At 36.0% G+C, this 12,730-nt stretch overlaps 1 protein-coding gene across 3 annotated transcripts in view; it reads left to right on the forward strand.

Annotated features, from left to right (window-relative positions):
* pde6c (phosphodiesterase 6C, cGMP-specific, cone, alpha prime) overlaps nt 1-12,730 on the forward strand; it is a 24,531-nt gene continuing 11,801 nt past the window's right edge. For 2 of the 3 annotated variants that reach the window (XM_067368915.1, XM_067368916.1), the window contains exons 1-21: nt 1-468; nt 3,120-3,272; nt 5,825-5,914; nt 5,994-6,134; nt 6,217-6,291; nt 6,371-6,435; nt 7,748-7,814; nt 8,086-8,133; nt 8,357-8,506; nt 8,589-8,732; nt 8,807-8,872; nt 8,982-9,128; nt 10,732-10,839; nt 10,920-11,029; nt 11,113-11,200; nt 11,286-11,386; nt 11,491-11,598; nt 11,669-11,732; nt 11,813-11,887; nt 12,000-12,083; nt 12,288-12,438. In XM_067368915.1, the coding sequence (XP_067225016.1) occupies nt 1-468; nt 3,120-3,272; nt 5,825-5,914; nt 5,994-6,134; nt 6,217-6,291; nt 6,371-6,435; nt 7,748-7,814; nt 8,086-8,133; nt 8,357-8,506; nt 8,589-8,732; nt 8,807-8,872; nt 8,982-9,128; nt 10,732-10,839; nt 10,920-11,029; nt 11,113-11,200; nt 11,286-11,386; nt 11,491-11,598; nt 11,669-11,732; nt 11,813-11,887; nt 12,000-12,083; nt 12,288-12,438 (2,503 nt within the window). Of the gene's footprint in view, nt 469-3,119; nt 3,273-5,824; nt 5,915-5,993; nt 6,135-6,216; nt 6,292-6,370; nt 6,436-7,747; nt 7,815-8,085; nt 8,134-8,356; nt 8,507-8,588; nt 8,733-8,806; nt 8,873-8,981; nt 9,129-10,731; nt 10,840-10,919; nt 11,030-11,112; nt 11,201-11,285; nt 11,387-11,490; nt 11,599-11,668; nt 11,733-11,812; nt 11,888-11,999; nt 12,084-12,287; nt 12,444-12,730 lie in introns of all 3 variants that reach the window. The other variant, XM_067368917.1, reaches the window with a different exon arrangement.

Below are 12,730 nucleotides of genomic sequence, written 5' to 3' on the forward strand. Positions count from 1 at the left end.
ATGGCAGACAAGGATAGTGTGGAAAAGTACTTGGAGAATAACCCACAGTTCGCCAAAGAGTATTTTGACAAGAATATACGATGCGAGGCCATCGCCGCCGCTTTTGGCGAGAAACTTGACATCAAAGATCCGACCTCGTTCAAGGATGTCAGCCAAATCCAGGAGGCCAAAATCATCTTTGACATGATCACAGAAATGCATTCGCAGCCTATTATGGAAAAGGCCATGCACAAGGTCCTGCAGAGGATATGTATGCTGGTGAACGCCGACCGCTGCAGCTATTTCATATACCGAGCGAGAAATGGCATTCCTGAGCTCGCTACGTGTCTTTTCGATGTCACCCCTACCTCAAAATACGAGGCCAACCTGGTCAACCCTCAGTCTGAAATTGTGTTCCCTACTGATATGGGCATAATTGGTCAAATAGCAACCACCAAAAAATCAGTTAATGTTCCAGATGTCAAACAGGTGAGTACAAGTAGTAAAGGTGTGTTTCATAGCTCCCCTAGTTATTTTTTTTAAACCTTTATTACATTCTGCAAATAATAAACAAATGTGTTCAACACAAACATAATAAATCCAAGCAGCATACACTGAAAGAGAAAAAAAGTATATATTTAAAAAACAATTACTTACAACAAAATTATAACAAATTAAATAAAAAAAAAAATGAAAGGGTTTCCAGCTAATACACTGTAAACCTGAATAAGTTTGCAAAACTTAAAAAATCTGAGTTGCCTCAAAACGTTTAAGTTAAGAAATAGAAATCCCAGCCCAGTTTTAGTTAAACTCAAGCTCGTCTAAATTAAAAGAAATAAGTTAATAAAACTCAAAACAATGAAATAGTTCAGAAATAGAATCAGTTCTGTGAACTTGAAAGAAAAAGAAAGTTCTAAATACTCATCAAAGTTAATTTGACTGAACTAATTTGTTTAATTTAAGTTTGTCCTACTCAAACCAAGTAATTATTTTGAGTGTAAGGTTTTATAGCGGGAACATTCTCAGAACTTTGGCGAAAGTTTTGGCAAAATTTCTCTGACAGTTACGAACAAACGTTCTTTCTGTAACGTTAATAGAATGTTTGTTCAATGTTATCTGGTATTTAATAATGTTTTTTAAAAAGTTAGCACAAAATCATTATCTATACATCATTCGTCAAAGTTTCTTTTTAATGTTTTAGTTGGACGTTCATCTGATGTTTTTTTATGTGTTACTACTTGTTTCAGAACGTTTAGAGAACATTAAAAAGTAATGTTCCCATCATGTTTGCAAAATGATCAAATGTAACGTTCCCTTAACGTTTGACTAACCGAGAAAAACGCTTTTAGTACATTTAAAAAACTGGACATTTTGAACGTTCAAACAACATTCAGAAATAACATTTTCATAACTTAATGAGAACATCATTGCAAAACATTTTGTTGGCTGGGTTAATATATATTGCTGGTAATTCAGAAACTTCTAAGGCATTCTTTTTTCACTTACATAAGGATTGCAATCAAATTTTAAAATATTTTTTAAATGCCACAAATCACATAGCAAGAGTTTTTTGTGTGTAAAAACTTGCCTATTATCACCTATTATTACCTATTTATTTAGCATAAAACATCTAGTTATTCTTTATGTTCAGCCACTGTAATTTCCACTGTAAAATCCTAGTGTGTTTTTTAATTAGCATTTAGCAATGTGTTATAATTTAATTGTGTTCAAAATTGAAGAAAACATTTTTTAAAAAGGCATTAAGTAGTGTTTTTATATTTCTAATTAATAACTAAACATGTTATTAATGTGGTAACGTCTAAATAAACTGGTTTTATTGTAGTCAAAAATATTTTTATAATATTAATATGACTAAATCATCCAGACTACATTAGGATACAGCAGAGAAAGTCATTTTTAGTTCAGGGAGAAAGAGCTCCTCAAGCCACAAGTGGGTTTTCGCTATTTATAGATCTCTAATATGCTTTACACACACAATCGTTTATAAAAAGACACAGTAGGTTGTAAGCAAAACAGCTTCTTAGGCTTCTTAGGAGAGTCTGTTACTTGAACGGCGAACATTAGTTTTACAAAGGATTAAACTTTTTCTGTCCCCTGGTCATTGAGATCAGTCAACCCCCTGCAGAAAAGCAGCTTATTTTCTGTATTCCTGGTAGCATGCTGCATGTTGATATTATTTAGCAACAAATGACAAATGATTTTTTTTTTTTTTTTTTTTTGTCAAATCAGCACTTATTTACTTATAATTAAGATTCATAATTTATAAAAGGAAAATGTGAAAGTGAACAATATGCTTTCTAAATAAGTGCAGAATGAAATGTAACATACAAAGATTTTCATTCCATTTATAAAGTATTTATTAAATCTTTGAGAAAATGTCAAATACTAAAGCTGTGCTTATACTAAATTAAATTGCTTAAACTGAAAATTAAAAATAAAATCAACAAACTCTACTTCACTAAGGAACATGATACACATCTGACATCATCCAGCATACTTATAAAAGTATTATTTGAATAGTATGATAAAAATGAACATAATTAAAGATACTTTCATATAGCACACTGGTGTAACCTCAGCTTAAGTGTCTGAGACAGGGTTAAATGTATTAACCTTCATTACTTAACACCGAAGTGTAAACTGAGGCAGAATTAGTCTCAGTGACAAGATAAAAAATCCAAATGCCTTATTAAAAGAGGTCATTGTAATTAATGACTGTCACCCTTATTATGGCTGTGTAAAAATTAAGTTGTTACTGTAATAATTCAAAAAGTCTGTATTCAGCAATGCATCAACAACAGGCCAAATGTGTAGGCCAAATAATAATAATTATTCAAAATACCTTTACTTTATTTTGTTACACAAGCTTTCAAAATGTTACCAAATTACATGAATCAGCTTTATAATGATATTCAATTCTGTGGAAATAAACATTTGATTCATTTTTAACTCTAAATACGAGTCTTCACATGAATGTATACTGTCTAAAATGGCGGATGGATTAATGTAGTCTATTTTGTAGTTTTTAACCGATCTATAGGCTATTTAAAACCAATTTGTCATGAAACAGCTGTATTGAACATTAACGAATACAACACTTCCCTGTATTTCTATCTTAGAATCCCAGGTTCAGTGACTTTGTGGACAAGCAGACAGGATACACCACTAAAAACATGCTGGCTGCCCCCCTCATGAGCGGCAAAGACGTACTTGGTGTGGTTATGGTAATAAACAAAGTAGGAGGAAATGAATTCTCCAAAGCAGACGAAGACGTGAGTATGAGAAGCTAACTTTACTTGAAATATGACATTAATGTGATTTTTTTCCCCTCAAACATCCACAATGAATATACAGATGTAAAGCAGAAATCATTAAATGTGATACCTACCTCAAAGTTTGTGCTGAAACGGCATGACCAGATTGTTCGCTACTTTTTCAGGAGCGTCACATTTACTGTTGCTCGGCAAAATTTAGCGGGACGACGCACTTCCGGGTTGAGGATGTGGAAGTTCTGCTCAAAAACTGAAACTTGAAATCATACGGCTGCACTACAAATAATCATTCTGTCAGTTCATGGTCTATTTTCAAATGTATGAATAATGTAACACTTCGTATGACACGGTACTGGCCCTAAAAAGATTTTTTTCTGATCAAATCCTCACGCCTCTTTCCAGGTTTGTTTTCACACGGATGCTTTAAAATGGAATTATCTCTCATTTTCACTTTTAATCCCTATTAGCAGTGTTTACTTGAAACATTTCTAAAGCAATATGTATTGAACTTTGTCAGAAATCACTTTGAAATATTATCACTCAGTGTTCCAGTTAATAAATATTTTTGATTAAGGCAACTTATGATGCATAATATACAGATATATATTTAACACATCCAAAACATTGCTGCGGAAATAATCTAGCTTATTCATGGTCTGCTGTTGTAATTTGTTAATGCGTTTACACTTTTAAATTTCTTTTTAATGTTCAGTGGTTAGGACTGAGGAGAATAATGTCATCTCATTGTACCGAGTTTTTGAAAATGCTTATTATTGAGTTCATGCTAATTTTTTACCATTTAATGGATATTAACGTCATTATGAAATCAAAATTTACTTTGTTAGTGCATATTATTAGTCTTGTGGTGAGCAATTAATCTGTGTAGGTTAATACACAGAAAAAATTGTTTGTCGTGGTAATCTTTAATCAAAATCTGAAAAGTTACTTCCACTCTGGAATGGCGTTCTGAAATGACGTCAGTTTGACGGCTTGGGTTGAAATCGCTTAAACCACTCCCCTCCAACAGTTAGTCTGCTATGAGCGAGAGATGGAGAGGATGAGCACTAAAGTAAAACTCTGCCCTCTATTCAATATTCCGTTTCACTTGGTAATACGTCGCAACACTGGAAAAAAGTTTGCGACTTCCGGTTCGCAAGGACTTTAAGTTACTCCCATAATTTGCGCAAAAGGGTCATGGGGCGTAGGAAAAATATAGATAGGAATCTACGCGATGGAAAAAAAAGAGTTCTCAACACTGTAAACCTGAATAAATTGGGCTAACTCAAAAAAATTTGAGGTAATCAGTTACATCAAATTTTTTGAGTTATGATGTACCCAATTTTTAGTAAGCAGAACTATCAAGTTTTGAGTTTGTTGTACTCATGTATGATAACTGCTCCTAACTTGAAGTACTGAGTTAGCTAACTCATACACTTTAATAGCAATTAACATAAATATTTAGTTAATTAACTTTTTTATTGTCTTCCAAATCAAATGAGTTATTTACTTCACTGTAAACCCTAATAAGAAAATTCAGAAAATGCCATCTTGCTAACATGTTAACAATAGCATGGTATGAAAGAGTACAGCAACTTAAAACATATAACTTCCCTGTTCTCAAACCAAGCAGCATGCGCCACTTGTCACCACATTAACAGAAACTCTTCTAAATTAGCATAACAAAATATTAATCACTACTAAATCTCCCTTATCCATTAATTTTGCATAAAAACACATTATATAACACTTAATTTTAGCATTTACTCTCCCTGTCAAGTGACATGGGCAAAGCATGCTGGGAAATAAAAATCCCAGCCCAGTTTCAGTTAAACTTAAGTCCGTCTAAATTAAAAGAAATGAGTTCATACAACTCAAAACAATGAAACAGTTGTTTACTTAAAATATGTCAGTGTTGTGAACTCAAAAGAAAAAGAAAGTTCTAAATACTCATAACAGCTAATTTAAATTTGTTAAATTTAAGTTTTTCCTACTCAAAACAATTAAGTATTTTGGGCATTAGGGTTTACATTTCTCTCGTATTCAAGTTGGTTCATGCACTGACCAACAGAAAGTTTTTGAAGCAGTTTGAAAGTGACTAAGGTGTGAGCATTGCTTCTTACATCTCTATGCTAACTAACAAAGGGCATAAAAATTGTCCTTTTTTCCTGAAATTATGCTAATGTTTTGTACCAAAAATGTCATCATGAAGTGTCCATAGTGCTTTCTTCCATATCGTGATGTACATCTGAGTGAAACGACTTCTCAAACGAGAAAAAACATAGGGCGGGACTTGATTTTGTCCATCAAGAATGAATTGGATGGCCGTGGTTTGCTATTGCTGTGATGTCATGTGAGTGACAGGTTGTCCTGCCCTTGCGCCAGTAAACATCATCAGATAAGAGATGTCGTTGCAAGAGATAAATTTATGAACAATAATGATGTGCACAGATAAATCATTTGTAAAAAAACACTGGAATATTCCATAAAAAAATAAGAATTTTCAACTTTGATTTCATGGTGACTAAGTAAATGTGTTTTTTTTTTTTTTTCAGCTCTTCACCAAGTACATCACTTTCGGCACAATCATCGCCCTACAGCATTACACTACATACATGTATAATGTGGAGTCTAGAAGAAGCCAGGTAACACTATGGACCACAACACCTAATGATGTTTGACTGTGATTTAAAACTTGATTCTGACTGTAAAGCACCTCCGCAGGTTCTTCTATGGTCTGCGAGCAAAGTGTTTGAAGAGTTGACAGACATTGAGCGACAGTTTCACAAGGCCCTGTACACCGTCAGGACCTACCTCCAGTGTGAGAGGTACTCTGTCGGCCTCCTGGACATGACCAAAGAAAAGGTTTGTGACGTATCATGAACATCCTCCATCTGGTCACTGATCAGTGATTCATAAAACGCTCGACTTTGCTTTGATTGTTTAGGAGTTCTACGATGAGTGGCCGATTAAATTGGGAGATGTGGAGCCGTACAAAGGCCCGAAGACACCTGATGGCAGGGTAACAAACTTATTTCTCTTCGGTAAACAAGTCAGTATTGCTGTCTAGGATTATTATAACTTTTTGTTTCTTCTAACAGGAAATCATCTTCTACAAGATCATTGATTATCTGCTAGAAAGCAAAGAAGAGATCAAAGTTATACCGTAAGCATCTTTTTTATAGATAAAAAGAACATTATTTACTCATACGTCATGTATTCTGCCACACACACACTGCATGGGCAAACTGTTTGGACATTTTCTAACTAGCTTGGCTAATTGAGTAATATCTGTGAGAACAAATCTTGTACAGAATTGTGCTCAAGGCCTGAACCCAATGAACACCTTTGTGATGAACTGTAGAGATCGACCGATAATTTTTCCGATACATAAGCATTTAACCCAGAGAGTTTAAAAACACAGGTGACAGAGAGAGCTTATGAACAGTGTTGGGTGTAATGCATTACTAGGTGATTAATTACTGTAATTTAATTACTTTTCCCTTGAAAAAGTAAAGTAAGGGATTACTCTTAATTTTTCTGTAATTTAAGTAGTTGCTTCTGATGTAACTGCATTAAATACTGTACTGTACTCTAAAACATGCTGGGTTAAAAACAACCCAAGTTTGGTTGAAAATGGACAAACTGAAAAATTGGGTTGTTTTAACCTAGAAGTTGGGTTAAATATTTGCCCAACCTGCTGGATAGTTTTGCTGAACTCAACTATTTTTTTTAAAAAAAAATACTGTATTGCTTGCTTAAAATGAAAGTATTATGGAAATTAACATGTATTAATTTATCTGATAGATTAACATTTATTAATAAGTTTAATGAATAAAAATTAAACAATAAACATGTATTAAATTGCTTATTAATAAATCTTCATTATTGTTGCCTCTAGTAATTATGTGTCTGATTTTAATTTGCAACCTATAGTTTGGTTAAACAAAACTGTGGGTTGGACAAACATTTAACCCAATCGCTGGGTTTGTCTATTTTCAACCCAACTTGGGTTGTTTTATATAAATTTCTATAAAACAATAGTGGATTTAACATCAAAATGTAGCATCTTATGTTAATATGTATGTTTTTAATGTGACATTCTCTCTTTAAATGCTTTGGTCAGTTAATATTAATATTGTTGTTGCTGCTTCTGTTGCTGTTCTGTTCTAAATTGCTGTTTTTATTGTGAAATGAAGATGAAATTTAGCAAAAACAGAAGTAAATCATAAAATATCGGTTCTGCATATCAGTTATTGGATAGGCATTGGTTGTAAAAAAACAAAATCGGTTGATATCTAAAACACCAAGTGTGGTCCAGACAAGAGTGGTCTAGACAAAACTCACTATTAATGCCAATAGTTTTGAAGTGAAATACTCAACAGGCACATATGGGTGAAGTGTTTGGGTGTCCACATACTTTTGCCCATAACATACTAGCATGCCAGTCTCTCTAATTTGAATGTTACTGCTTCCAGGAACCCTCCTGTTGACCACTGGGCACTTGTTAGCGGCCTCCCCACCTACGTGGCTGAAAATGGCTTTGTAAGTCCAAAGCATTTTCTTCAACAAAATCCATAACTATGCAGTTGATAATGTTTGATAATGTTTGACTAGTGTGGCAAACCAGCTCAGGGTTGGTTTGATTTTTCACCATTGTGCCTTTAAGCAATCACTTAGACTAAAGTTGTTTGATAACCAGGTTAAATAATCACTTAACCCAAGTTAAATTAGATACTTAATGAGTTAAATGACTACTTGCCATCTTCTTGCATATGTTGATGGAAGAAATCTTGTGTTATTTCTCTTTCTGTAGATTTGTAACATGATGAATGTTGCTGCTGATGATTACTTCACATTCCAGGTACTGTAAGCCATCCTGGGATCAATCCCTCTCAGAGCTCATATTATTCCTAATCCACACCTGAAATAGACACAAACCTGTTACCTTCGAAATAGATTTAAACTGAGCTTCATTTTGGTCATAATTTTGATAAGTTTACTGGCAAGGTGACTGTAAAGATTTTTCCAATGATCATACTGTTAACAAACCTGTTTTAATTTGCCTTTTTTTGGCAACTTTTCAGAAAGAAGCTGTGGACGAGTTGGGTTTCGTCATCAAAAACGTCCTGTCCCTTCCCATTGTGAACAAGAAAGAGGAGATTGTGGGAATTGCCACTTTCTTCAATCGAAAAGACGGCAAGCCATTCGACGAGCAGGATGAACAAATAACTGAAGTGAGTCAGATGCTCACCATCCTTCTGGCTCCATGAATCTTGTGCAGCGACTCTAACGTCTGTTTTTTGGGCTTCATTTCAGGCTCTAACGCAGTTCTTAGGATGGTCTGTACTGAATTGTGACACATATGACAAACTGAACCGGATGGAGTGGAAAAAAGATATTGCACAGGAAATGGTCATGTATCAGACCAAAGCCACTCCAGCTGAAGTCCAACAGATTCTGGTGAGTGAGGCATCATTCTGTAAGAAACTGCAATCTGTTTTATAGTGTTGACTAAACATTTTTTGTCTTATCAGAACACCAAGGAGAAGTTTGACCAAAACCCTGAGGACTGTGATCAGAAAGCAATGTACAAACTCTTGGTATGATTTTTCCCCCTCTAAACCAATATATTTATAGTGAACAGACTGATCTGATATGTTCAATGATATGATTGATTTTTAATATATCTACCTGTATTTTAACACACAGAGAGCCAACATTCCAGAAGCCAAAGACGTTGATCTGCTAGAATTTAGTTTTAGTGACTTTCCTCTCTCTGAGGTTGACCTTATCAAGTGTGGCATTCGCTGTTTCTTTGAACTCGGAGTGGTGGAGAAGTTTAAAGTGCCAGCAGAGGTGAGACTGGACTTTCCAAGCATTTGCACATTAACACAGTAGACTATGGGCACGCAAAATTCTTCAGACACTGCAATCAATAAATCCAAAATGAAAAAAATATACAATCTACTCCACTTTCCCTCAATGAAAGTATGGATCACACTTTAGATTAGGGTCCAATTCTGTCTATTAGCTAACTGTTAAAGGTGCAATATGTAAGAATTTTGCAGTAAAATATCCAAAAACCACTACGCCGGTGTTAAATATTTTGTTCACTTGATTTTTTGTGAGTACCATGCTTTACCATGCCTCAGAGAACAACACTATTTTGTGAAGTTGCTAACATAGCATCATCAGATGCAGCTTTATTTTTAGTAACAGTAATACAACATTTTCTCCATCATACAATACGTTTTAAAATGAATTGCATGCCATTTATCAACCATTCAGCATTTAATATGATATTCAAAAATCGATATAGCTTCCTGCAGTTGCAAGAAGTGTCTCATATCAGCCGAGCAAATGCACAGATAACGTTATAACATTTTCAACACTCTCAAATGTATCTAATATGATAAACAGAGCTGCGTTACCTCATACTCATGACCGGAAAAGCAGAAGCAGTGCCGGCGACTGCGGCATAACAAAAGTTCCACTGCTCGCGGCGTGTGTTGGCAATCGCTCCAGTGGCCTCGTTCAGCTCCCACAACTCTCGACCTGCTCTGCTTCATACTACAGTAACGTTAATAATCTCATCCATGAACCTGATTTCTTCCCGAGTCCCATCCCAATTCTTTTCCACCGACTGTGAGGTGAAGACCACATGTCCTAAAATTCCGCACTCAAACTTGGCGCCATCGAGCCACGCCTTTGTTTTGAATAGGCCTCTAGCGACCTCTAGTGGACAGAAAATCTTACATATTACACCTTTAACTGCGATTTTTGCCTCAATAAACTCCTAATGGCTGCGTATTAATAGTTAGTAAGGTAGTTGTTAAGTTTCAGGTGTTGGGTAGGATTAAGGGATATAGAATATGGCCATGCAGAATAAGACATTAATATGTGCTTTATAAGTACTAATAAACAGCCAATATCTTAGTAATATGCATGCTAATAAGCAACAAGTTACTAGCAAGAAGTGGACTCTAAACTAAAGTGTTACCAAAGTTTGTGTTCTTTCAATTCAGCTAAGAGGTCATGCCATGACTTACTTATCATTCTTTTGGTCACGTCTTCACGTGATACTTGAACTTGGCGTAATGTAACACTTCTTTGCACAAAATAAGCATTTCCAGTTTCCAGCATTCACATGCGTGTGAATGGAAGTGAATGGATTGAGAAGAGTAGTGTAAAGCTGATTTTCCAAGTAGCACTCATCTTATTACTAGCTTATGTTTATTTGGCAGGTGATTAGCAACGACCAGATCTACAAAGAAAGCTCAGCAGATTTCACAAAAGTTTTACATTCACAAAGTTTTACATATTCTCCAGCCATTGCAAAAACATGGACCTGGCTACAACTTAATATACATAAATGAATGAAACAGTTTGTGAAATCAATAGAATGGCATCTTTCTTCACTTTTGGGATGAAACTTAAATGCCATCTACACTTTCACCAGGTCCTGACTAGATGGATGTACACCGTACGAAAGGGCTACAGAGATATCACTTACCATAACTGGAGGCATGGGTTTAATGTGGGCCAGACCATGTTCTGTCTTCTGCAAGTGAGTGTTTTTAGTCCACACATCATGTTATTTACCATTAAAGAGGTCAAAATATTGAATATTGTTTGCTTGCCTAACAGACCGGAAAGCTGAGAAGATACTACACAGACCTTGATGCCTTTGCGATGGTAGCGGCTGCATTCTGTCACGATATTGACCACAGGGGTACCAACAATCTCTACCAGACAAAGTAATTTAGTATATATATATTACTACTAATATTTTCCAACAAACCAAGGAAGACATTTTGCTCACAATCCATTTCCAATGTAGGAGCGGATCGCCTCTGGCGAAGCTTCATGGATCCTCCATCTTGGAAAGGCACCATCTTGAATACAGCAAGACACTGATGGCAGAAGAGGTTTGTTAGGACACAAAGTGCAAGTGCTCCAGAGTTTAAAGCAATAACCAGGCCAACGTTGTTATTTTTTTTTGCTCTTTTACAGAATGTTAATATTTTCCAAAGTCTGCAGAAACGCCAGTTTGAGACTGTCCAGCACTTGCATGATGTCTGCATCATTGCGACTGACCTGGCCTTGTATTTCAAGTAAGCGCTCAAGAGCATCTCTTCACCTCAAGTGGAGAGTAATATCTATGAGAACTCTTGAAAATATCACACTGATGATGGTCTCGTTTTCTTTCCCAAAACAGAAAAAGGACCATGTTCCAGAAGATTGTTGATGCCACCGAACCAATGAGTGATGAGAAGGAAGCGGTCGCCTATGTGGCCAACAATCCCATTAGGAAGGAAATCATTATGTAAGCATCACTTCTACTACTTAAAGAAAATACTGAATCGAGCGTTGATGTGTTGTTTGATTCCAAACAGGGCAATGATGATGACCGGTTGCGACTTGTCTGCCATTACCAAACCATGGGAAGTCCAGAGCAAAGTATGTGCAGCTGTGGTTATTCATGGTCAGGATTATCCAGTCCATGGTTTACTGTGAACTAATGGCGCTTTTTTCTGAAGGTGGCTCTCATGGTGGCAGCTGAATTCTGGGAGCAGGGAGATCTGGAAAGGACTGTGCTGGATCAACAACCCATTGTGAGTTTGAGGAGATCAGTTTCATCTAGTTCTGCTTTTGGTTTTAGAAAGGTTGCATTGTAAGAAAACTAGTGCCTGAATGAGAATATATATGTTTTGAATCTCTTCTCAGCCCATGATGGACAGAAACAAGTCGGATGAACTTCCTAAGATGCAGTGTGGTTTCATTGACTTCGTGTGCTCATTTGTATACAAGGTAAGTCCATCACACTGTCAAGCTGGAATCAATTTGGTTTTTGCACAGACATTCGTGTAAGCAGAAAATGGGGCGACTGTCTATAATGGCCTGTCCTGGAATGTCAGCACAACATTGCTAAAATGTTCTGACAGGGAATGATGGATTGCCAATTACTGGTGGGCTTGTGGATGCTTGCAGTAACAGGCCTCTTTTTTCATACAGGAATTTTCAAGGTTCCACAAAGAGATCACTCCTATGTTTGATGGCCTGAACAACAACAGGGTCCACTGGAAGGAACTGGCTGATATTTACCAAGCAAAAGTAGACGCTTTGGAGAACGAACGGAAGCGACTAGAGGAGGAGGCTAAAAAAGGTACAGTCGTTGTCCTTTTTGGCACTTTTATAGACAGGGATAGTGGATGAAGGAAAGGAAATGATGAGGGAACCGGATATGAACATGGCAAGAATTGCCATTTCATACCGCTCATGCTTTTTTTAAAGCTTGAAAGTCTATCTATCACAGCCTCGTTTTAATCCGCATAAACTATTCGTCTAACCTGACTATGTTGAAAGCATGTGTATACAGGATATCTTATGCTAATCCTCGTAGCCTTGGGGAACAAACGTACATGACATAACCTGTTACATCAACTACAGGAATTTTC

The sequence above is a fragment of the Chanodichthys erythropterus genome, chromosome 19 (genome assembly GCF_024489055.1).
Source record: "Chanodichthys erythropterus isolate Z2021 chromosome 19, ASM2448905v1, whole genome shotgun sequence".
Classification (NCBI taxonomy): domain Eukaryota; kingdom Metazoa; phylum Chordata; class Actinopteri; order Cypriniformes; family Xenocyprididae; genus Chanodichthys; species Chanodichthys erythropterus.